Source organism: Petromyzon marinus, chromosome 28, assembly GCF_048934315.1.
Source record: "Petromyzon marinus isolate PM22_M1 ecotype Great Lakes invasive population chromosome 28, UKy_Petmar_22M1.pri1.0, whole genome shotgun sequence".
NCBI classification, from domain to species: Eukaryota; Metazoa; Chordata; class Hyperoartia; order Petromyzontiformes; family Petromyzontidae; genus Petromyzon; species Petromyzon marinus.
In genome coordinates this window covers 5,867,487-5,892,030 of record NC_133694.1, presented here as the reverse complement: position 1 = coordinate 5,892,030, position 24,544 = coordinate 5,867,487, and the positions used below count along the sequence as shown (strand labels likewise).

The 24,544-nt window shown below is 48.3% G+C and overlaps 1 protein-coding gene across 1 annotated transcript in view; it reads left to right on the top strand.

The window, feature by feature from the left end:
• CLSTN1 (calsyntenin 1) overlaps positions 1-24,334 on the top strand; it is a 154,419-nt gene extending 130,085 nt beyond the window's left edge. Inside the window, exons 11-17 of the mRNA XM_032962242.2 lie at positions 499-653; positions 1,227-1,426; positions 4,277-4,447; positions 6,503-6,648; positions 9,184-9,313; positions 9,840-10,024; positions 12,889-24,334. Of these exons, the coding sequence (XP_032818133.1) occupies positions 499-653; positions 1,227-1,426; positions 4,277-4,447; positions 6,503-6,648; positions 9,184-9,313; positions 9,840-10,024; positions 12,889-13,164 (1,263 nt within the window). The 3' untranslated portion in view covers positions 13,165-24,334. The remainder of the gene's footprint in view (positions 1-498; positions 654-1,226; positions 1,427-4,276; positions 4,448-6,502; positions 6,649-9,183; positions 9,314-9,839; positions 10,025-12,888) is intronic.
• Positions 24,335-24,544: the final 210 nt, after the last annotated feature.

Here is a 24,544-nt window from a genome sequence, read left to right as displayed (position 1 = left end):
CAGGTGTTTTATTGCCAGAAAGGGTAAAACCTATTCTTATTCTTTTCACGCTTTATAATGTTTGAAATGCAATACAGCAGTCAGTACACCGATAAATCCTTGTACTACCGTGGTATAGAGATCAGCACACTGGACTTGCAATACACGGGTCACAGGTTCGATCTGCTGGCGCAGCTGAAACAACGGTGCGAGTTTCTTAAATCTCCCCACTGCCTCTATCAGTCGAGCAGTGTGCATGGGTACGTGTTTGGGGAACGTGCCTATTGCCGCCTCTTCCAAGATGTCCAGCCAGTGTGGAAGAGTAGGCCAAAATTCCCCCCTTGATGAGCTCTCTAGAGTAATCTCTAATGTGGAGGTCCTTGTATGAGCAGTGCGGCGAGAAAGCTACAAATCTCTTACGCTTGCCACAGGACCGTAGCATTCTATACGTTCGGATTAACTTATCTGAACAGAAACCACCTCCCCCGCTCCCCCTCGGTTCTTTACATCTCCCCGCAGGTGCACTTCAACCCGACCAGGCTGACCCTCACGCTGGAGGTGGAAGGTCACGACCTGGAGCAGCTGACGGAGGCCGTTAAGCGCGTGGCCTACGTCAACACTCGCCAGTTCCCCACGCCGGGCCCCCGCGACCTCCACCTGGCCACGGTGCTCCAGTGAGTCCGCTCTCCGACCCCCTCTGCAGGGCCCACGCCGCCACTTTTTTGTGTGCCAGTGAAGAAGGAAGCAGGCCGGGGGTGGGCGCTATACAGAAGGTCGTGGCTTTGATCCGGACTCTGACGCCTGCCGTATATTTGGAGTTTGCATGTCTCCCTCCCCGCGGTCACGTGGATTTTTCTCCTGGTCGTCCGGGTTTTCCCTCGACGTTAAGAATCAACGTGTCACGCGTTTAGATTCTTTGTCTGCTGTACATTTCCACATGATGAGCGACTTCCTTGAGCTATCATTTGTGTGCAAAGTCCCTTCTGAACACGAGTTGTATAGCTCAGTATGCCTTACCTGGTAAAATGAAAATTACATACAATAACATTATCTTTTCAATGTGAGCAGTTCAAAGCAACGGTGTCTGTTAATTACTTGCTGCGTCACGAAAAACGCGTGGCATTATTGCCACTATTGACGATGACGATTACGACGACGATGATCATGACGGCAGTGATTATAATCGAGATGACAATTACTTAATTGTTGATGACGACGATGACGATGGACGCACCTCCACCCGGCAGCTGCGTGGAGGAGGGCTGCCCGGACGTCCCGGAGGTGAGCGCGTACGTCATGGTGCTACAGCCCGAGGACCCGCACATCGTGCTCAGCGGCGCCGACTCGTTCGCTCGGCCCGCCGGGGAGTTCCCCGACGGCGTGGTGCTCTTCCCCGACCTGCGGGTCGTGAGCTCCGTCACCCGCGAGGTGCCCAGCGACGTGGGAGGTACGCGGGCAGGTCGCTGGCGCGGGCGGGCGGGCGGACGCGGGGCGGACGCGGGGCGGACGCAGTCGCTAACTCTCCCGACGCGGTGTGTGTATGCGTGTAAATGAGTACCTGGTGCGGCGTGTAAACATCGCCACTAGGGAGACAAAGGCGGCCGGGCGTGGTGCTGGACACCCACCTCCGCGTGTGCCGTGCCGGCCTACGTAGGTGCTCGCTAACAGCACTTGCCCCAACAGTCTCTGAAGGCTATACGGGGGATCTTTGTCTTTTTGTGTACGTGGGCCGGGTGGGCGCAAAGCCGCGTGTGGTTTCGGCACTAACGGCTGGTGTTTCGAAGCGCTTGCTACAAACAAACCACCAACAACTTCGCTGATCTCGTCAACGAGCATAAACTATCCTGCAAACTCCGGTCATCAGGCTTTTGGCTAACCATCGAACAAAGATGGTTCACAGCATTGTACGCTTTCAGGTTCGCTTCTGCGGCCGTCTGGAACACACTCTTCTTCCGATATTAGGAAGCCACTGGAACTGTGCACTTCTAAATCTGGATTGAAAACGCATTTCTTTATAACTGCTTTATGTGTTTAGTTTGTCATTCGCCCGCGCACCTCTGATTAACACGCTTGGCAACGTACGGTGCGGCAGGGGTTACGTAAGCCAGTTACGTTCAAAATGCGAATGGAAAATGTCCAACTCTGAGAATCGAAAATAATGATTAAATAATGTACGAATCAAAGTGTTACAAAACCAAAATAAAAGTGTTAGGGTCATGTCGGTGTTATAAAACAGTGACTTTGCTTCTGTAATTTTACGTTTCAAGTTATATTGTCCCAATTTATTTTGAATTTTAGCCAATTATGTTCCAAGTGTTTTATTGTTTTGGCAGAAAGAACAGTGCTTTGGATGTGAAGCCACATATAGAAATGAAGAAACGTGTAATTCCAACTAATTCATGTGTCATTTTAACTCGCTACATTGTCTCAAGCATGCATTTTTTTGTAAATTCTAGTATTTTAATATATTTTACTTTATTTGTCAGTGACCATGTGAGATAGATTACCAAGTAATACTCCATGGGCAGACAAAACAACAACCATAGAACAGATATTTTTGTATCTTCTACAGAGGACAATTTGGAGAATATATATAATACTTAACCCTTTCCCATTCCTATGACGTACCCAAAACGAAATTGGAAGAAAAAATAAATAAAAAACTTTATCGGTACCGAGGCTCCCATGAGGCCGTGCGGGAGGGAGTGCGGCACAGTTCGGCGCCAGCTATCGTAGAGTGCGCTTAGTACAACGTCTTCAGAAACAACGGCGCTACGCCTCTCTAATGAGCTGCTCGCGCGTTCCGAGATTCGGAGGTGACCGGGACCCATCCTGCAACTTGCGGACATCTCGGAACGGCAGAAGCTTAAAGAAGGCCGGCACGTGCAGGTTTCCTGTAAGACATTGACGGGGTCATTCTCCGGTATGGAACGAGGGCCACGGTAGTGGCACGGATGGTCCAAGAAGTCCTTTGAACGCGGTGCGACGGAGAGTCTCTTTCCAGCGCTAACCAATAACTTGATATCCGTTCGAGTGGCCTCATTGTGGTCTGTAATAGCCTTAGGCAATGCTTTCAGTGTGCGAAATTCAATTTTCTAGAGACCGATTTTTCTCGTATCTCCACTTTAAAGCCAGCAATCAGAATTGCTTGATAGCAGCAAGGAAAGAATAAAAACGTTATTGTTGTTTCTTCCCTGTGATCAATAAAGATTTAATGTGTAGCTCTGTTTGTAGACGGTACTTATTTCACGTATGTTTAAACTGGTAGTAGATCACAAATAAGCATTTATAGTTTCATTTATCGTTGGATTATTTTTTTACATCACCTGTTATGACAATTTATCTGAGAAAAATGCACGAAATGTCTTGCTCTGGAGCATTGCAGGTAAAGGATTGTTTAAAGCAGAACTCCATTTTGTGCCTCCAACACAGAGGTGGATGAATAAATACAACAAATCAGTTCACATGTGGAAATTCAGCAGCATTTTCTTCTTAACGGGCCTCTGCTGATAAGATGATATACAGAAGGTTGAAACCGGTCCAGAGGTTGCTTGATAAAAAAAAATGTTGCTATCTCAATGGTTTGGAAAGCCCAAAAGACTGATGGACTAATAAAAATAATTTAATGTATTTATACATTGATAACCCTAAGCCTCAATGACCTCCCACCTGGTTATAAATAAAAATTTTGATTGACTGGTTGACTGACTGAATGATTGACCTTGCCCTGTATTTCCCTTTTGTGAGTCATGTATTTGCTTCTATAAAAATGCCACTTTTCAGTCTCAATGTGCTATCACCTGGTTTTAAATTAGAGTATTTTGGCTGCTATGAATGTCCACATAATAAGCCATTTCATTGAGGTATTATTTGTGGCCACGTCGCTTCTGAAAAACAGCTATATAGCTCAGTGGGCCTTACCCTGATAAAATGAAAATAGATTTTAGTTTACATACAAGTTGAAATGCTAGAATAATTGACTGGTTGACAAACTTTTTTTTCAGAAGAGACCTGACCACAAATAATAGCTCAACGAATCAGCTCATCATGCGGCAATGTATTGCAGCCAAATAATCTAAATGCATCTTGATTCTAAATGTGAAGGGAAAAAACCATCGGACCCGGAGAAAAATCCACGCGATCACGGGGAGAGAGAGAACACGCATACTCGGAATATACGGGCGTTGCCAGGGTCGCGAACGAACCCGCGACGACCTCCTGCAAACCAGGCGAGATAGTTAACATCTCGCCACTGCGGCCCTGCCCTGGCGCGCGCCATGTGTTCGTTCGTCCCCAGGCCAGGAGGCCGTGGTGTCCGAGGAGATCCTTCACAACCTGGACCGCTGTGAGGTCGCGGCACTTGGCGACCCCCTGGAGGGCCCCCAGGAACGCTTTGAGGTGCCAGCCGACCAGCTGAGCCCCCAGGGCCTGGAGGTCACCAGCGGCCCCCAGGGCATCACCATCTCCGGTGAGGTCATCGCCAATCAAGCATAATATGCAGATTTCGTATATATATGCACTTAAAGCTTTCGTGACTGCAGGAATGAATATTCTTGGGTCTTTCGGTAAAGTCACGTCTCTGCCTGTGTGTGGGTCTTGGTGTTTCCGAGTGTGTGCTGCTGATCCGCACTTTCCGCGCCCCCCTTTGCTCCATGCATACCTCATGCTAATTTGTCCCATTGTCTCTCAGCCTTACCTTCTCTGCCTATTTAAGGCGACTTCACTCTGTGCTGGTTCGCTCTGCTTGGATGTCTATGTGTGTGTGTGTGTGTGCGGTCTGTATTTAAAAATTTCATACTTAACTTGCAATTTAGCAATCTTTGAAATAGCGTAATCAACCAGACTATGCGTTAATTGTGTTTTGACCGCCCGTCTGTGTTGCTTTATATGGTTTCCAAATTTTGCTAAACCCTGTTTGTTTGGTGTGATTCTCTCTCTGTGTCCGCTGTTCTACTTGGGTGTCTGTATATACATCTGGGGTTATGTGTTTCCTCTCTCTCGTAAATTTAGCTCTTCTGTACCTGATGATGGCTGCTTGTGTTGCAACCGAAACGTCGTACGCTATTATGTTATTTTATTATTTCTTACTTATACGTGACTTTACCGAAAAAACCAAAGAGTAATTCCTGCAGTCACGAAAGCTTCGAATCAAGTCTAAAGTCACGTGAGAATATTTGTTTTTGTTTTTTTTACCAGGTAAGGCCCACTGAGTGGTAGAGCTTTTTTTTCAGAAGCGACCTGGCCGCAAGTGATAGCTCGACGAAGTGGCCAATCACGTGGAAATGTCTAGCAGACAAATACTCCTCACGCGTGGTTGCAAATGTGGAGGGAATGACCGGGGGGATCTTCTTTGGTTCTTTCGGTAAAGTCACGTAGAATGAGAATAAAATAATAAATTAATCAAATAAAATAGCACAATAAAATTCCCACGACGTTTCGGCCACAACACAAGTGGCCTTCATCAGGTGAAGGGACGAGACTGTCTCGAGGACAGTGCTGGAGACAGTCTCGTCCCTTCACCTGATGAAGGCCACTTGTGTTGTGGTCGAAACGTCGTGAGAATTTTATTGTGTTATTTTATTTTGTTAATTTATTATTTTATTCTCATTCTACGTGACTTTACCGAAAGAACCAAAGAAGATGAATCCTTGCAGTCACGAAAGCTTAAAATCGAAATTTAACCAGGGGGACTCGGAGAAAAATCTACGCGACCACGGGGAGAACATGCAAACGCCAAATATACAGGCGTCAGGGTCGGGATTGTACCCACGACTTCCTGTATACCAAGCGAGGTAGTTAACATCTCTCCACCACGGATGGATGCCCCAACAGGTAAATAATAGTTATGATGATAATAATTTACAGTTATTTGTCAATACACTGCTGGATGAAAGGCTGCCCTTTGCAATGTTGGACATTGGGGTTTGTTTGATCATGTTTCACCATGCTGGTCAGTGCGGGTTTGAGAAAAGGAAGCTGAGAACTGGTTCTCAGATATTACCTGTCACTCTCACTGATGTTATATTCATGGCTAGGAAGTAAAGTTGGATCACTGTAATCATAGTGCAGTGGGCAAATTCCACTGTGTGAGTGTTTTCAAATGTTACATTCATTCACTCACCGATAGGGAGCTAACTCCAAATCGTATGGGGAAAGAAATCCAGATATCATTGGAACATTATTCCAAAAACCAAAGAATTTGAAACATGTCACGGGGAAAACATTTCAGAAATAAAATCATGGGAAAAAAATGTCCAAATATCAGCAGATAGGATTTCGAAATCCGCAAAGATAGAATTCCAAAAACATTGGAAAAAATAATTCCACAATTCAGAGAATTACAAAATGCATGGCATGAGAATAGAAAAACCACTGGCAGTTAATTCCCAACGGTAGAAGCGGCACTCTCGGAGTACGGAACTGACAGGCCGAGGTAGACATTGCCGTTCTAATCCTGACTCTTCTCCTCCCTCCTTCCCCCTCTGCTCTCCACTCCCCTCTGCTCTCCTCTCCCTCCTCACAGGAGTGGAGAGCCTGGCGAGCTACGAGCGTGTGCTGCGCACTGTGCGCTACCTGCACAACAACCCGGACTCGCTGTTCGAGCGCCGCTTCCGGCTCACGTGCTCCGAGCTCAACGGCCGCTACGCCAGCAACAGCCTGCCGCTCGACGTGAGACACGGACGCCAGGCCCCCCACCCCACCCCCGGCGCTTGTCCGCATGGGCGCCGCTGCGACTAGCCGTGTTCCCCGCGCACTCTCGCCCGTCGTTTTTGAAGGCGCCACGGTGTAAAAATGTTAACTTACCTCGCCCTGGTATACAGGTGGTCGTGGGTTCGATCCAGACCCTTGACGCCTTTGTATTTGGAGTTGGCATGGTCTCTCTCCCCGTGGTTGCCGATTTTTTCCCCCGCGTTACTTCGGGTTTTTTTTCCTCCACATTTAGAAACATGAGTTTAGACTATTTGGCTGCTCCAAATGTCCACGTGATGTGTCACTTTGTTGAGCTGTCGTTTGTGGCCAGGTCGCTTCTGAAAAAGAGCTATATAGCTCAGGCGGGCCTTACCTGGTAAAATAAATATGGTTTATAGTTTCATTCTTGGAATTGTGTGCTATAGTGGTCAAGAGTTTCATGCGAGCAATCCTAGCAATGGCCGGGATGGCTTCAGAGGTCAAAGGACCAAACTGGGTTTAAACCGAAACCGCCAAATGTTGTCCGCACTACTGTTGACGGGAGTAAGCCATCATGCAACAATGTCGAAACTGATATTGCTACCCTGTAGTTAAACTGGCTTCGCAACGGAAAGAGAGTTTTGATGGTCTCAGCCCGGTCACCAATGACCGCACAAGGGAAACGAAACATCACGGTAAATTTGCTTCTGTGCTTAGTTTTGGTTCAATTGCAGCTCTGAGAATGAAAGTATCAGTTTGGCCATCACGTGACAGACATTGTGGTCATAATAATTATACACAAATGAGAAAATAAAAAAAACCGAAATAGCTCAAATTAGATGGTAAATACGGGACACGAACATTTAATGATCCTTGAATCAAATCGCAAACCCTGAAATCGTGACAGCTAAATTGTTTGTCAAATTGGAAGATATGGGTAAAAGACAAATATAAAGATCATAATTAGATGCCGTCTAAGTAGTGGAGGCTCATGGGAAATGTAATTTAATTTCACACACAAATAAGTATTTATTTCAAATCGAATCTGTTCCCCTGTACATTAAGCAGTCCTCCCTCCTTAACTTCTCATTCCATTCTTAAAGCCTCACCATCTCTTCTCCATCGCCCATTCCCTTCCCTCCCCCCCTCGCCCCTCCACCCCTTCCCATCCCACCCCTGCACTTCCGTGACTCCCACACGTGCCCTCTGTTACGGTCACTCATTCCTCTCGGCCCTTTAGTGCGCACCCTTGCCGTCGAAGTCACTCGTCGTGTGACCGCTGTTAAACTACCTAAAGCGCTTTGAGCTAAGGGACTCTCTAAATATCATATAAAATAAGATATTGTGATGCTTCTGCAGCCAATGTCCAATTCACTGGTACTACTCATCACCACCGTCGTTATAGAGCGCTCACTCATGAATGAACCTTCGCAGGGATCACATGCCGCGCTGCACTTTGCGTTTCGTATTGGCATTTCCCCCCGACGAGATCGAAACGAACTATCTTAAAAAGAGCTGTGACGAGATGCGAAAGGTTAATTTGAGTCGATGTGGGTCAATGCACGTCGAAATGAACTGATGTTAAATATAATATTGACCTGAGAAGGATGAGTAGGGAGTAATTTTTTTACCAGTGGAGAGCTACTGGAAGACAATGTACACGTGATTTTTTTTTCTACATGAAAGGTTGTGTCATTTTTATTCCTCTTATTGTCGTCATCATCAGCATCATAAGCAACAGACATGATCAATCCATTGCTGGATTCAGGCCTCCTCTCCAAGCCATTGCTCTATCAATCAGTCTATATTTATATCGTGCACATCACATTAATAAGGAATGCATATTTGCATAGAATTACATTTACATGAATTATAAACATATATAATATATAAAATATGACTTTTGAGTTCAAAATAACAGGAATGTAACATAGGTAATATGAGTTTTAAAAAATGTTTAAGTTATAATAAAAGAAACATTTACTAAACTCAAGGAATGACATGGTGAACGGTGATGCCCAGCTCAACTTACACGCGTGTGTGCAGGATCTGAGAGATGCATTGAAGAGGTGGGCTTTTAATCATCTTTCAAATTAATCTCAAACGTCTCTCACAGTCCTGCGATGTGGCAGCGTCGTGCTCGGTGGCTCGATTTTAGCCAGAACGGTCCGGAACGCCGTCGCGGGGAATTATTTCAGCCACGCCACATCCATCTCGCCTTTTTTGTTGTTGCCCTCATTCTTCCCTATGTTCCTTTAAACATCTTGATAAGGATTATAAGACAAAGACAATAGGGGACAATAATATAGGATTGTTATGAATGGACGTTCCTTGTGCTCTAGTGGGTAGAGTGCCGTAGGCAGATAATCCCAACTCCACAGCAGCCTTAGCAGCGTTTCGGGAAATATCGAGCGCGAAATTAATCCTCGATTGTTGTTGATGATATTATATCGATCGTCATCGTCATCGTCATCATCGTCTCGGCTGGGCGAGGCTCACGCTGTGCTTGCGCGTGTGTCCTTGCGTGTGCCGCAGGTGACGGTGCTGCATGTGGTGCGTGCGTCGGAGCACGTGAACCACGCGCGCGTGCAGCCCGAATTCGTTCACTCGGTTCACTACCCCGAGCTCTCGGGACACAGCCTCACGGCGACGGCGCACAGCAACGGTGACCGCGCGCACACCGCAAGCGGCCACGCGCGGGCATACGTGATGCACATGTCACCAGCCACGCGGAACATGTGGCACAAGCAATACACGCGTCACCAATCACGTGATACACACGTGATACACACGTGATACACACATCGCCAGACACGTGCGGCACACACGATAAACACATCACCCACACACACGATGCATACATTAACTTTATGTTTAGTTTAATCACTTTTGCCATTGTGGTGACCCAGGTCACTCTTGCGCAACCGAGACTCTATCGAAACTCTATCGAGACTCTATCGAGACTCGATCCTTGATCACCTGGTTCGCCAAAGCTAACAGATTGGTCTCTCTGTCACTAAGGACACGACAGTCACCTGTTTGTTTAACGCATTTATTTGCTCTTTCCTGTCATTCGCAATTGTCACGCATTGGCGTGGACCGTTTAATTTCCAATCGCTCATTTATTTACGCGATTCCCTCTCGCCCCCGGCTCTCTCTCCCGCGCGCCCACGCACCGCTCCGCCCCCCAGCCATCCCCGGCACGGCCACGGTGGTCATCGTTCTGTGCGTGGGCTTCCTCGTCTTCGCCATCGTGCTGGGCGTCGTGCGCGCCCGCTCGGCCAACCAGCGCGGAGCACGTGAGCAGGAGGGCTCCCGCGACAACGAGATGGACTGGGACGACTCGGCGCTCACCATCACCGTCAACCCCATGGAGGTAACCGCCACGCGCCCCACCCTCCCTCGCCACACAATACCGCCCTACGGTAGCGAGATGTTTACTGCCTCGCCTGGTATACTGGAGGTCCTGGGTTCGATTACAACCCCCTGACGCCTGCTGTTTATTTTGTATGTTTGGAGTTGACGTGTCTCTCCCAGTCGTCGCGTGGATTTTTATCCGGGTTTTCCGGTTTTATCCCTCCACATTTAGAATCGACGTGCGTTTACAGTATTTGGCTGCTATAAATGTCCACACGGTAAGTCACTTAGTTGGGCTCCACTTTCTCAATGGTAACCTCCTCGTGGCGTGGTTCTCAACTTCTATACGATGCCTCCCCCCCCCCCCGCCCCTCCAACTGCAGCGGCTTTTGGCTGCCCATCATACAAAGACGGTCACCGCCTCGCGCCCTTTCTGGATGAGCTTCTGCGGCCGTCTGCAACGCTCTTCCTTCCGATATTATGCACTTTTAAATCGTCTGGATTGAAAACTAATTTCTTCATTTCTTTACATGCAATGTGTTGGCCAATCATCCCCACGCTGACAAATTACTTGAAAATGTCTCATTTGGAATTAAACCTAATGGCAAACATCGCCCCCCCCGCCCCGCCCCGACCGTGGACAAAAAAAAACGTGGCAGGACCGTCCTGGAAACAGATGGTATCGAGACTCTGTGAGGCTTTCCTGGGTAAATAAGCGAAAACGTGACCAAATTAACACATTATCGAGAATATCACCGGCAACAATGTGAACACCGAGAACAACTAATGGATATTACGTTGACCATCGCGTGCCGCTGTGAAGTACGGCAACGCGCGTTGCCTTGCGCTGCCGGTGTCGACCGATGTCTCGCCACATCGCCTGTTGCGTTTAACACTCGCCAGCGAAAAAGATCATGCCGGTCATTTTAATTTATCTTTTTTTGTCCCCAACACTTCGGCAGAGAGCCTCGATCTCACCCCTAAGCTTCGGGCAAGTTCCCCCGAATACTAAATAATCTTATTAAAGCAAATAGCTCCACAATGCCACTTCTAACACATTCAGGGTGCGTGGACGTGATAAGTATTAATAAAGCCTGCAAAGGGTTTTTACAATTAAAAAGACTTTCTTGTCTGGGGAATGTTTTTGTGCACATTAGTAGATGTGTACACCTTTAAATACCGATTATCCACGAGATGCTTCATATCCGAGCTCGTAATTTATTTTATTTCCCAGATAAGCAATGTGGCAACCGTGCCGCAGAGGGTTATGATGTCTGTACCAAATGTACAGAGGTTTGGAGCGGCGGCGCAGCGGTGTTAGCGCACTGTCCTACGAATCTGGTCACCCAAGTTCGATTTCCAGCGACGGTTAGCATCGGTGGGGAGTGATATCTGCACTGTCGTCGTCCGCCCCCCCCCCCGCCCCCCACCGCCATCCCCATTTCTTAACCTGCACTGACCATTGACCAGTGTGGTGAAGTATGGTCAATAAACACTCATAACCAAAAGACCTGGGGAAGCCCTGATCTACCAGTGGATTGGCCAAGGGCTACAAATGAAATGTTAAGATGTTAGTGTGTGTCTGTGTGTGTGTGTGTGTGGGGAGCAGTCGTGTAGCGGTTAGCGCGCTGCCCTATGAACCTGGCGACCCGGGTTCGATTCCTGCTCACGGCCAACACCGCCCCAGTGACGATTATCTGAACCGGTCCTGGGGAACAGTGGCACAGCGGTTAGCTCACTACGAACCGGGTGACCTGACACGTGCAGTATTCCCAGCTACGGCTAACATCAGTGGCGAGTTGTGGGCCTCCTGTGGTTCAATTTAGCCTGAAATTAGTATAATGTGTGTGTGTAAAAAACATCAGCACTGGGGAGCTCCTTCATTGGTGCTCGCTTCTCACAGCACTTGTCCCAATGGTCTGTTTAGGAGCTATGTGGGCAGTCTTTGTCTGTGTGCTGTGAATGACTTGTAGATTTAAGAGCACGCACAAAAAAACCCTGCCTGAAAGAACACGTAATCTGAAGCTTTAGAACACAGAACTGCATGTTCCAGGCAAAAAAAAAAGTTTAAAACTTTTTCGATTAGTATAATTATGAAATAGCAGCTGGTCATCAGGGAATTGTCATTTGCCGTGTAAATATGCACGTTAATTCCGCGATATGTTTTGCAGACTTAAAATTCGCAATCCCCTTCTGAAGACAGTGTGTGGTGGATTTTTAATTATTACGTAAATTGGTGCTGCATATTGCTTCACAATGGAGGTTTAAAGTTATCACACGTTAATTATCATACTTTAATTATTCATATATTTAAGTGACTGTCTGCACGTTGTTGGTGGCAGTAAATAAAAAAAGCAATTAATTAAAAACGCATTGTGGTTCTCTCTGCAGGTCAAGTCTAAACTAAAGTATAAAATATATATTTTTATTTTACCAGCTAAGGCCCACTGAACTATTTAATCTCTTTTTCAGAAGCAACCTGGCCACAAATGATAGCTCAACGAAGTGGCTTATCACGTGGAAATTCATAGTGGCCAAATACTCTGAACACATTTTGTTGATTCGAAATGTGGAGGTTAAAAACCGGAGGACTTGGAGAGAAATCCACGTGGCCACGGTGAGAGTGAGACATGCAAACTGCAGATATATGGGCGTCAGGATCGGGATCAAACCCACGACCTCCTGTAAACCAGGCAAGGTAGTTAACATCTCGCCACCGTGGCTCCCACATCCTTCTCCTCCCTTCCATTTCTAGAGTTGCGAGCAGAATTGGTGAACGTTCAATCGACGAACGTCGGTGCGACACGCCGGTCTGCACGAACTCACCGCATTGTCCCCCTTGCTTCCTCCCCCGTCGCGCAACGCCGTCCGCTTGCCCCGCAGTCGTACGGCGGCGAGCAGGCGAGCGAGGCGGAGAGCGAAGTGGAGGCAGACGCCGAGGAGGAAGAGGAAGAAGAGGAGGAGGAGGAGGAGGAGGAAGAGGAGGAGGAAGAAGAGGAAGAGGAGGAGGAGGACGACATCACGGCCGCCGAGTCGGAGGAGAGCGGCGCCGAGGAGGGAGACGGGGAGGCCGGGGTGCGCGCCTCTGTGGAGCAGCAGCAGCCGCGGCACGCCCCCCGTGAGCAGCTCGAGTGGGACGACTCGACCCTGACCTTCTAGGGGTCGGGGGGGCGCCCGCGGAGCGATCGGTACGACGATGACGACGACGACGACGATGATATTAATGAGGTGATGAAATGCACAAAGGTAGCAGCAAAACTACGCGACGTATACGTAACGTCCCTCGGCGTAGAAGAAAAAACGCTGGCGATAAAAGCCGGTGACATCCCTCGTCCTCCAAATAAGTATTGTGTGTAGCTCGTATCTGCCCGGTGGTCTTCATCCAGTGGTGGACATTCCACGTTCTTAAGACGGAGATCAGTCTGTCCGGAGGACCAACCACTGTTTGAATTCCACCACGTGGTGCGTCCCAGCAAGGAAAAGGTGCAGCCCTGCAATTACCCCCTCTTGCCACTGCTCCTGCCCCTTGCTAGCTGACTGCCCCTCACTAGCTGACTGCCCCTCACTGCCCCTGAATGCCCCCCCCCCCCCAGCTCATTTGATCTTCCCCTAAATGACGGGTTGCCATGACACCGGTACACTCGCGAGGAGTCGAACTCACAAATTGAACGATTCTCCCAGCTCTGTTACTCTATCAACCGAGCTTTGTACCGTCCATTGGATATTTACGAAGACAAAGATCTTAACTGACTCTTGGGGCAGGTGCTTTTTGCAAGCACCTTATGATTATTCTTTGGGTCTTTCGGTAAAGTCACGTAGATAAGTTCAAAGAAAATAACAAAAAATAACATTAATATGAATTGCTGCAGTCACCTTATGATTGCTGGCACAGTACATGAGGGGCGATGTGGCCAGCACCACGCCCGGCCTCCTTTGTCTCCCTAGTTATGATGTTTAACATCGTACCAGGTACTCGTTTAAGGCCAAGTCAACCTAGGGGAGGCCCAGGACTGGTTCACATAAATCGCCACTGGCGTTGCTATGTATGTGTAGTGGTCGACTTCACGCGGACAACTATTATTTTCTCCGACACCACTTTTATTACCACTCTCCACATTATGTCTATAACTTCACAGTTCCTCTGTTTGTGCTCCGTCCGTCTCGTTCGCTCCGCTTCCTCCCCTGTCTCCAACTGTCTCTCTCCGTCGCTCGCTGTCTGTCTCTCTCCGTCACTCGCTGTCCCTGTCTCTCTCCGTCGCTCGCTGTCTCTGTCCCTCTCTCCGTCACTCGCTGTCCCTGTCTCTCTCCGTCGCTTGCTGTCTCTGTCCCTCTCTCCGTCACTCGCTATCTCTGTCTCTCTCCGTCGCTCGCTGTCTCTGTCCCTCTCTCCGTCACTCGCTGTCCCTGTCTCTCTCCATCGCTCGCTGTCTCTGTCTCTCTCCGTCGCTCGCTGTCTCTGTCTCTCTCCGTCGCTCGCTGTCTCTGTCTCTCTCCGTCGCTCGCTGTCTCTGTCCCTCTCTCCGTCACTCGCTGTCCCTGTCTCTCTCCATCGCTCGCTGTCTCTGTCTCTCTCCGTTGTTCGCTGTCTCTGTCTCTCTCCGTCGCTCGCTGTCTCTGTCTCTCTCTCCGTCGCTCGCTGTCTCTGTCCCTCTCTCCGTCGCTCGCTGTCCCTGTCTCTCTCTCCGTCACTCGCTGTCCCTGTCTCTCTCCATCGCTCGCTGTCTCTGTCTCTCTCCGTCGCTCGCTGTCTCTGTCTCTCTCCGTCGCTCGCTGTCTCTGTCTCTCTCTCCGTCGCTCGCTGTCTCTGTCTCTCTCTCCGTCGCTCGCTGTCTCTGTCTCTCTCCGTCACTCGCTGTCCCTGTCTCTCTCCGTCACTCGCTGTCTCTGTCTCTCTCTCCGTCGCTCGCTGTCTCTGTCCCTCTCTCCGTCACTCGCTGCCCCTGTCTCTCCCCGTCGTTCGCTGTCTCTGTCTCTCCCCGTCACTCGCTGTCTCTGTCTCTCTCCGTCTCCCACTCTGTCTCTCTCTGACTCACTGCATCTATCTCTCCCTGTCTCTCTCTTTCACTCTCTCTGTGTCTATGACTCTCTCTGTCTCCCTCTGTCTCACTCTGTCTCTCTGTGTCTCACTCTGGTTATCTCTCCCTGTCTCTCTCCGTACCCTCTCTGTAGCTATATCTCTGTCTGTCTCACTCTGTCCCTCTGTGTCTCACTCTGTTTATCTCTCCCTGTCTCTCTCCGTACCCTCTCTGTAGCTATGTCTCTCTCTGTCTCTCTCTGTCCCACTCCTTGTCTCTGCTTGTCTCTATCACTCTCAGTCGCTCCTTGTCTCTGCTTGTCTCTATCCCTCTCAGTCACTCCTTGTCTCTGCCAGTCTCTGCTTCACTGCTAGCTGTTCTGTCTCCTATGTCTTCTCCCCGTTTCTCCCACACCTCCGTCGTTCCAGTCCCAACCGCAACTCCCCTCGTTCTTCCCGTCTCCCGAATATATCCCCGTTCTCATTACCCACCAATGAATTAGGCCGCGTGCCACCGACGCCCCGCGTCCCCCCGCACCTGTTACTTGCCCCCCTCTAATTCCCAGACATTCCGGCGCCACCTCGTCCTTGACAACAACCCCAGCCAATCACAGCCGGACATCGCTCCCCGGCTTAATTGTCCCGTCATTACCGCACAGTTTCCCTGCCGCCACACCTGGCCGGCCCGACGTAACCCCACCGTCCACAACTCGCGCGTCTTTCCCATTCCCCCCCTGTATGCGCGTGTTAATCCACTACATACGTATGTTGAACTTCTTTCGAACCGTACGTGGCCAACCGTGCTAATCGGTTGCTGGCCGTGAGCAGGAGTCTAATTCGGGTCGCCCGGTTCGTAGCGCAGCATATTTTTCCTGCACGCGCATACGCACGCACACACGCACGCACGCACGCGTCCGTTAGGAAGCACATTGGGGAACGATTCGTATTTTCCTGCTATGCCGAGCGACGTATGCGTACGAATACCGAGTACACTGTCAGTGCTGACAATTAATGGTCGGGGAAAAAAATAATTCAGCCCGCGGTCTCCCCTTCTCCCCCCCCCACCCCCCCGCTTGACGCAAACCTCCTCCCCACTACCACCACCACCACCACCACCGGTGTAGATGATGAGTGCGCTACATTTTGTTTTCGTGACACGGAGCGGAGACGCTCGCCTTGTTGTAGGAAGCGTAATCTGGGACCGTTATTTATTTTGAGTCGTCGTGTATTCGTGGTGACGGGTTCCCCCCGCCCCCCGCCCCCCGCATAGTACAGGGTGTCCCTCCTCGATTTACAAACGTTCGGTTTTCACGAAATTTCCCACGAACGCAGTCGACAACTTAGGGACACTTTTTGATGAACAAAATCGAATTTGCGCGTAAACGAGGTGTCACCGCGGCACGTGCCCGTGAGGTCAAACGAGAACCGCCACCCCCCGGGGGGAGGCTCTCGTTGTGCAGTGCCACGGTGTCCCCTGCAGTGCGGCAGTGGAAACGCCACCGTGCAGCCCGATCTTGTGGCGAGTTCCCCCGAAAGTGTTTATAATTTTTGCTTCAAATTAATTAGTATTCAATCGTTTTAATATTGTTTTCTTTTTTTGTATTGCGAAATCGGATATAGGTGTGCATTTTTAAGTTCGGAGCAGAGTTGGAATGACTGTCCGAAACACACTCCAAACTTTTGTATTAAATTAATGGGAAAAGCCATTTCAATTTGCGAAATTTCGATAGACGTGTTTTTTCTTTCGTAAATCGAGGGATATACCTGTACTGCGGTTTTAACCCAGGTGTTCTGTCGCTGTTGTTTTAAAATTAATGCTTTTTCCTACCTGCGTATAAGGGTAGAAATCACATTAGTTTCTATGATAAATTTTAGCCGAGAATTAAACAGAAACATAACATTTATGTTGTAATTTAATCGTCACAGTGGGTATTTTCCGCTCGCGATAGCAAACGGAGATTACAATCCCCACCGCCCTCCATTCGCCACCCACCAATAAAATCCCACACGAAGCCACCCGAGTCGAGGTTTAGCATTTTGCCCAAGGGACGTAATAGCTCTTTCGAGAACTTTGGGCAAAAAACTGTTATCCTGTAACCCTTTGATCCCCCACTGGCTATTGCATTCCCAGCAAACAATTCGGTGTAGCGGATGGGCTTCCACTTTTTTTTGCACCACCCCCCCTCCCCCCACGGCGTGAAAATAAAACCATGGCGAGAGCTTCCTTTGCGAGCGCTCCTCTGTAATCACAGCCCTCCCGTCGCAGCAGCAGCAGCACCGACACCGCCTGGTATAGAATTTCCACGTCCGTTATGTTCGGCGATGGTCCTGCTTGGCATCAACCTCTCATGTCCACCCACGTTGAACCAACCATCCCCCCCCCACTGTAGAGGCTACGATATATTATTTGTGTTGAATGTTAGGTGTATACTGCAGCAAGTGTTGTCATTTGAAACCGTGAGCAGTATATGGGTATGTTCAAGAGTCCCGGTTATTCCGCCCCACACTGTCGGCCCATCCCGCTCCCTGGGGGCGTCAATCCACTCGGCGCGAAAATTCAAGAAGAGAGTGCGGCGGAAGTTAAATGTAAGACGGTAGGCAGCCGTAAAGCCGTTCGTGCTCGCTTGGCTCACTTGACAAGCTCCGCCGTACTAAACGTGGCGTGCGAGCGACGCGTTCCGACGTGCGGTCGTGGCTGTGGGGGGTGGGTGTGTGGGTGGCGGCGGCGGCGGCGGTGGCGGTGGTGGCGTTTGCGGTGTAATTCGCTGCTCAGTTCTGGCCGGCAGCGCCATCACAAAGGGCGACGCGGGGGTCCAGGTTTTTCGCATTTTCGTAGGGAATCGTGGTGTACGACGGAAACAGGCCAGTGTCATGTCCTGACAACAAGCTTGGGCCTAAAACAGGAGGGGAGAGACAGATATTTACAGTTAGTAGCATTGCAAGAATTGCATTTAGAATCTAAATGTTATACACCCACTGGCGGCTATAGTAGCACATTGTATTTGTTGTGATTATTGAGCGCACCTTTTAAGATATATATAATACCGTGGTTTCGAATTAGTTTGTCTTAAATTTTATAGGAGGCAACAACATAGGGAACTCTTCTGGACAGTGATTATTGCGCAATCTCTATTTCTCCGTGGTGTAATTCACACTGGTGCATAAGTTGGTGCGGCAATTTGGGGACATCACCACCCCCCCCCCCCCTCTTCCTCCCCTAACCGCTCTCTGGGAATTTTGCGGGATTAAAGTAAAACTTTCTGTAAGTGCTTCTCGATAAAACTTCCATGTCGCTGATCATCGTCGTGGTCTATTTCACCGTTGGCTAGGGGCTGCACGATACGGTTTAATTGCGTCTGTGTTTTTGGTTTCCAAGGCAAGCATCGGTGAACATATTTTTTGGCAAAGTGTATTAAATTGTAACGTTACAAAAGAAAAAGAAAAAAAGCCTCGGTAAGTGGATTTTTTGCCGGTCAATGTTCTATATTGTGACCTTGATTTTATCTTCAGTCAAATGCAACCATTGATGTTATTTTCTCGTCCTTATGCCTAGTGCTGTTATGACTGTTTGGTTGGCTTGTAAGATTTATCGCTCTGCAGAGCTAGGTTCTGAGACAGAGGTAGCAGATGCTGGCTACAAAACTGGAAACCTTTGGATTGTGTGAAGCCAAGCACGTGGCTTCCATTACAATGCAGGCTGCAGAACTTATCGATGGATGTGGTTTCATTCCAGCAAATGTTTGTCCTGTGATAAAGCTATCAGCAAAGCGTGGTTGCCACAGTGTACATATTTTCACGCTATGAACCGATATGAAATTTCATGGTACCATGATTCTTGCTTTGTCGTATTCCAATAACCCAATTGTATTTCACAATTTTACCGAAATAGTGCTTTGTGCTGTTGCTATACTTCCAGTGCAATTAAATTTCGCTTAAGTTTTTCAACTGCTCTCCACTCAGAACAAAAGTCGACTGCGCGCATCTTTCTAAGCCTCGCGGCGTTACAACCGATAAAGCAGATGCTGGCAGCCACACAATAAATAATAGTTTAAAAGACTACGAAAATTGTTACGTCCTAGAATTTCCATGAATAAAGCATTTGGCAAAGCATTAATTTTTATTGGACAATAGCTATTTATTTAGAACTTTATTTACCGAACTTTATTTCACATGCACATATATAAAGAACATAATTCTTGCTAATCGCCTGATGAGGCTGGTTGTAATCAGCAGCGAAACGACAGAATGGAATTGTAAATGTTCTGGGTTTGCTCTCCAACACACCGGAATGCTGAAGTAGTAACTAATTGGCACGTTTTGTTTACGTGACCAAACCTTACTAATTGGCTGTGTCGGGTGTTGGCGGGTTCAACGACGCATTTATATTTACACCATCAAACCCCCACACAAAAAAAAACACCTTTATTATGGTCATATAATACAAGTTAGGAGTAATAAAACGATTATCACGATACTTTGGCAAAACGGACAACGCGATTTATCGTGGGGGATCTTACATCGTACCGCGGCAACCCCTCCTCGACAGCGCCACTGTCACCGCGGCTCCCTTCCGCTACGAATTGTTGCTCTTCTCAGGACGGCTCTGCGACGTGCCGTGTGGCGCCGCTCTTGACAGCCGCGTGACAATGTGAAGGCGGCGGGCGGCCGGTGGTGAGCCAAAGGTCGGCCGCACGACCACAACTGGGGGCAGCCCTACATTGACGTGGTTGTGGTTGCGTGCGCCCAGTGCGCATTTTATCCGGCGCCACCACGCGCATCCGAGCTCCGTCGATGCAGTTAACGCCGCCGCCGCCGCTGCTGCTGCTGCTGCTGCTGCGTGTGCCCCATCGAGGTGGGAAGCAATGAGGGCGGTGGTCGGAAGCGTAACCGGGCGTTGACGAAGCAGATTATTTTTGCCGAGTAAAAGCCAGACAGAGTTGGTGGGGGAAAGGGGGGGGGGGGGGCTCACGTTTGAGCCCTCTACCCCCAACACCCCCCCCCCACCACCCCCTTCGTGAGTGGCCAATCGATCTTGAGCCGTGAAATGTGCCACAAGGTTCGAAGCACGCCTTTTGAAAATAAAAATAATAATGGATATACAGGTCGTTAACTATATGATAATAATTAAATGCGGCTCGATTTACGGCCTTTGGTTATAAGCGAGCAAAGCACATATTGAGATCAAGAAAATCTCTCGTATGACGAGATAACCATCGAGAATGACACTTTTTCAGTTTTTGTGGTATGATAATGATGATTTTCTTCTAAACTTGAGCACACAATGGCCTCAGGAAAATGGCATCGCAGCATCTTCGTCATCCACTCCACAGTGAACCCCCATCACGTGCGCTCTGCGGAAGCACGAATCAAGATACAACGGGATGATTACCGTGATGGTCGGCTGGCATCCCTCCGGGTCTATCGTGTCAGACCACAGAGCCGATCGCCAGAATCTTTGCCCGCAATTTTCAGCGGACTTTTTTTTGTTATGCTCGTTTGACGATCAATGAATCGTGAACCCGGCTCGCCACGGGGGAACTCTAACGAGAGCTCGTGCCGAGATAAATTGCCGTCAAAACGCGTTGCCCGTCGACCTCCGAACGCGGAGATACGCGTGCGTACGTTGAACTTCTTTCGCACCGTACATAGCCAACCGCGCTTGACCTGCGGTGCGGGGGAAGGACGACAGACTAATACGCCAAAAAAAAACACAGTTCTGAAGATATTCGTTTTCATTGACACCCATGGACGGAATTAATGAATCGGTTACCTCCCATTCGTGTTGTTTCCTGAGAGGGCAACCAGTGGAGAAGAGACGGATCGATTAGATCGGCCCACGTGCCCGTGGCTAGGGTGGATTATTCACATCGCAGGATTGTGAGATAGTGGCGTCGGCTAGGGGAGGCTTCATCCGGCAGTGGATTGACCATGGCTGCTGCTGCTGCTGCTTGATGATGATGATTCATCACCGGTTGGCACGGCGCAATCCAGCTTACACAAGCCGCGGCGTATAAATATCCTTCCCGTTATAGTTTTAGGTTTAGAGGTTGTTGCTGCTGTTAAGGCCACAGTGATGTATGAACGTTTCTTTGGCAGACAGCTTTTGATGTGGTGGGGGCGGGGTCTCGGGACCTTATTAATGTTTTTCACACCCTCGGCATTCGAACTCTCTCTTTGTAAAGGTGACCAGCCTTCCTGGGGGGGGGGGGGTGAAGGGTCCTGCCATGGAGCTGGTAACGAAATTAGATTGGTTTCCAATAGCACAGACGTTTGATATTTCCGTTTTACCACCGTTGTAAATATTTCAGCACAGCTTCTCACACCCCACAGGCCGAGTACAAATGTGGACGCTGGCACCAAAAGAGGCATCACGCGAGATCCACGTGGTGGTGGTGGTGGTGGTTAGTAGACCGACTTCCACCCTCCCCCCCCCCCCCTGTCGCTTTTTTCGATGTCGCACTATCGCCGGGGACGCTTCGTTAGCTGACGCCGAAGCGTGGGGGGGGGGGGGGGCAGGGGGCTTGGGGTGCTGCGAGTTTGAGAGATCGGTTTGACGAATTCGGAAGGCTTGTTGTTTGCTCGCTGCTGCTGCTGCAGCACCACCACCACCACACTCTCCCGTAAATGAATGCCCACCGTCGTCTTGTTTTGAGGTGCCGGTCGAAAAGCCGATCGTGTGACGCTTTCGACGACTCGAGAGGGCGCGGGCTTGAGAAACCCCGCCCCTCCATGTGCTGCACCGCGTTCACCCTGATGCACTCTTGCTCGGGGTGGTTCTGCGCTCGAATGGCATTTCTCAAGCGTTTAATGAACACTTTAGCAGTTGTAAGCGTCGGCTTTAACGATCATCGTGAGCGCGCGCGCGCGCGCGAACCTTCGTTTCCTCATTAATTGGCCGATAAAGACTCTCCATATGGAGAGAGGACCGCAGAGCTTGGGGCGATCTTTTTTTTTGCGCGTGGCTACTGCTGCCTTCCCCAACTGGCCTGTGGTTCCCTCTTCCTGCGGTTCTCTCCATTCTCTCCATTCTCTCCATTCTCTCTGAGAGCCGAGCGACAACCGGTTGTGGGTGCCGTGTCGCGAGTCGAAATTGTTATTCTACGAATAATTGCTGTTCACCTTGGAAGAATTTCGGTTGGGCTCTGTTGACCCTCGGCCTCGTGAGCAGTCGAGACACAACGCGGTTCACGAGACGCGCACGTATACGTCGGGCACACACACACACATTTATGATGGGTGCATTGATCCTTCGATTAATTTCCATCGCGACGCGCGCGTTCGACGTTGCGAGCGGTGAGTCTCGACTCTTTCCACCCCCCCCCCCCCCGGTACTTTTGAGTCGTCGATTGTTAGCAATGGGCAAGCGTGCGTGACCCCCTTGCGGCCACGAGACGCTACCTTCGCCACGATGCTACACACGAGGACGGGAGTGATCCCTGAATCAATTGCCCCCCTACCCCACCCCCTGAAATTTTTGGTGACGGTTAACCGAATCGAGGCTATGGAGCAAATACAGCAGGTTCTCATATATCTGGTGTGTATTGTATGCAAGTGATTTGGGCGTATAGCTGATGTGAAAAAGTAATGTTACTGTACCAGTAATTGTGAAAAGTTGAGTTTAAATTGAATTTTTGATGTATAAAGATTATAAGTGCATCTCAATTCGCTCTGCATACTTAGGGGGAACATGCACATTGAGAAGTGAGGGGGGGGGGGGGGTGTTAGACATTATTGAGGAATTATATCATGAATGTTTTCACTTTAAACAAATCACATCATGACTCATTAAAATAGGCGAAAGTTTGCCTAAAATGTTTATCCATATAAATTGCATCGAATTATATACATCATGCAGTTTTGCTCATTTGGGTTGATATCTGACTAATTATCTGTAGCCATGGATTACGAGAAAGGTGGTAATACCTGATAACATAGATGTGGAAATGGTAACCATGCAACTATAACGACGGCTCTTATGGGCACAATAATAATAATTATTTCCACCTCTCCATTTGTCAGAAAAGCCATGTGTTTTAATACCATGTTAGTTCCCTGAATAATACGTTTTAAGTGTTTTTTTTTACAGTTGCCCGTAAACAACAAATCTCTAACGTGTTAATGCCCAATTTTACTGCCACTGATTTTTGTTTTTGCTCGCTCCGTTTAGAATGAAACACGTAAATGATTTGTCACTAAAAGATCTGCAGTTCGTCTCTCTTTAGGAATGTATGCAAGCACTTTACACTGCAAATTACGTGTGGGTTCGGACAAAGAGTAGAACGCACCTTTTAACAGAAGCAAATCTAGCCTAGCAGTTCGAACATTCTAAGTTTGCAACAACAACAAATTATTCGTATTCTTGGTTCTTTCGGTAAAGTCACGGAGAAGGGAAACAATAAAAATAATAAAATATAAAACATTAAAATTCTCACGACGTTTCGACTGCAACACAAGCAATCATCATCAGGTGTGAAAACCACAGCAAGAAAAATATAAAACATTAAAATTCTCACGTTTAGACTGCAACACAAGGAATCATCATCAGGTGTGAAAACTACAGCTGTGGTTTTCACACCTGATGATGATTGCTTGTGTTGCCACAGCTGTGGTTTTCACACCTGATGATGATTGCTTGTGTCAACGTCGTGAGAATTTTAATGTTTTATTTTTTTTTATTATTTTGTTTCCCTTCTACGTGACTTTACCGAAAGAACCAAGAATATGAAGCCCTGCAGTCACGAAAGCTTTAAATAAAAAAAAAATATTCGTTTGCCGAAATTACGGATTTCATCAAAAAGGAAACCAATATATTTTTTGTTGCCGTCAGCCTGTAAGTGGAATGTACTTTGTGTGCGTGGGGTTGCGTGATAGTGCTTGTACAATTGTAACGCCCATCGCCCCAGAGCTTCTCCATCCTCGGTGTAAATACAAAGCAACGTGTGCCCAACATCATCTTCTGTGCAGCATCATTTAACTATAGCATAGCAAATGAAACATGGAATTGTATTTACCTTCTTAGATGTACTTTTCATTGTTCCTTTTAGCAAGTTTTATTTTGTTCATTTTTTATCGTTGTATTTAAGGTCAATAGAATGTTTTCGCCGTTTGTGTTTTAACGAGGGGTCCTTGCTGCGTATTGCTTCACATCAAGTCATTTTTGACGTGCGCTGGGATGTTTAAGGCTTGCCATCCCTCTGAAATGCGTGAGTGTAGTGGTAGCAATGTGAGTCCCATAAATTGTCGCGTGTAAACAATAGATTAGGCTGCATATCAGCTCTTGTCAAACCCAGCAAAATAAACATGACGTGGACCCAACATTTGTCTCGAATCGACTGGTTTTATTGAAGGATGTATCAGAGGTATCAGAGTGAGCTGCAGTGTCATATCTATATACACCTTAGAGTTTCCAATGTTACCCACAGTGGCAGATGATTTTCCTACAATGGAGATGTATTGCTATAATTGTGTTGAAAGAATATTTGCAAAACTCAATGTGCACTGAAAGTGAAACGTGAATGACCAAAC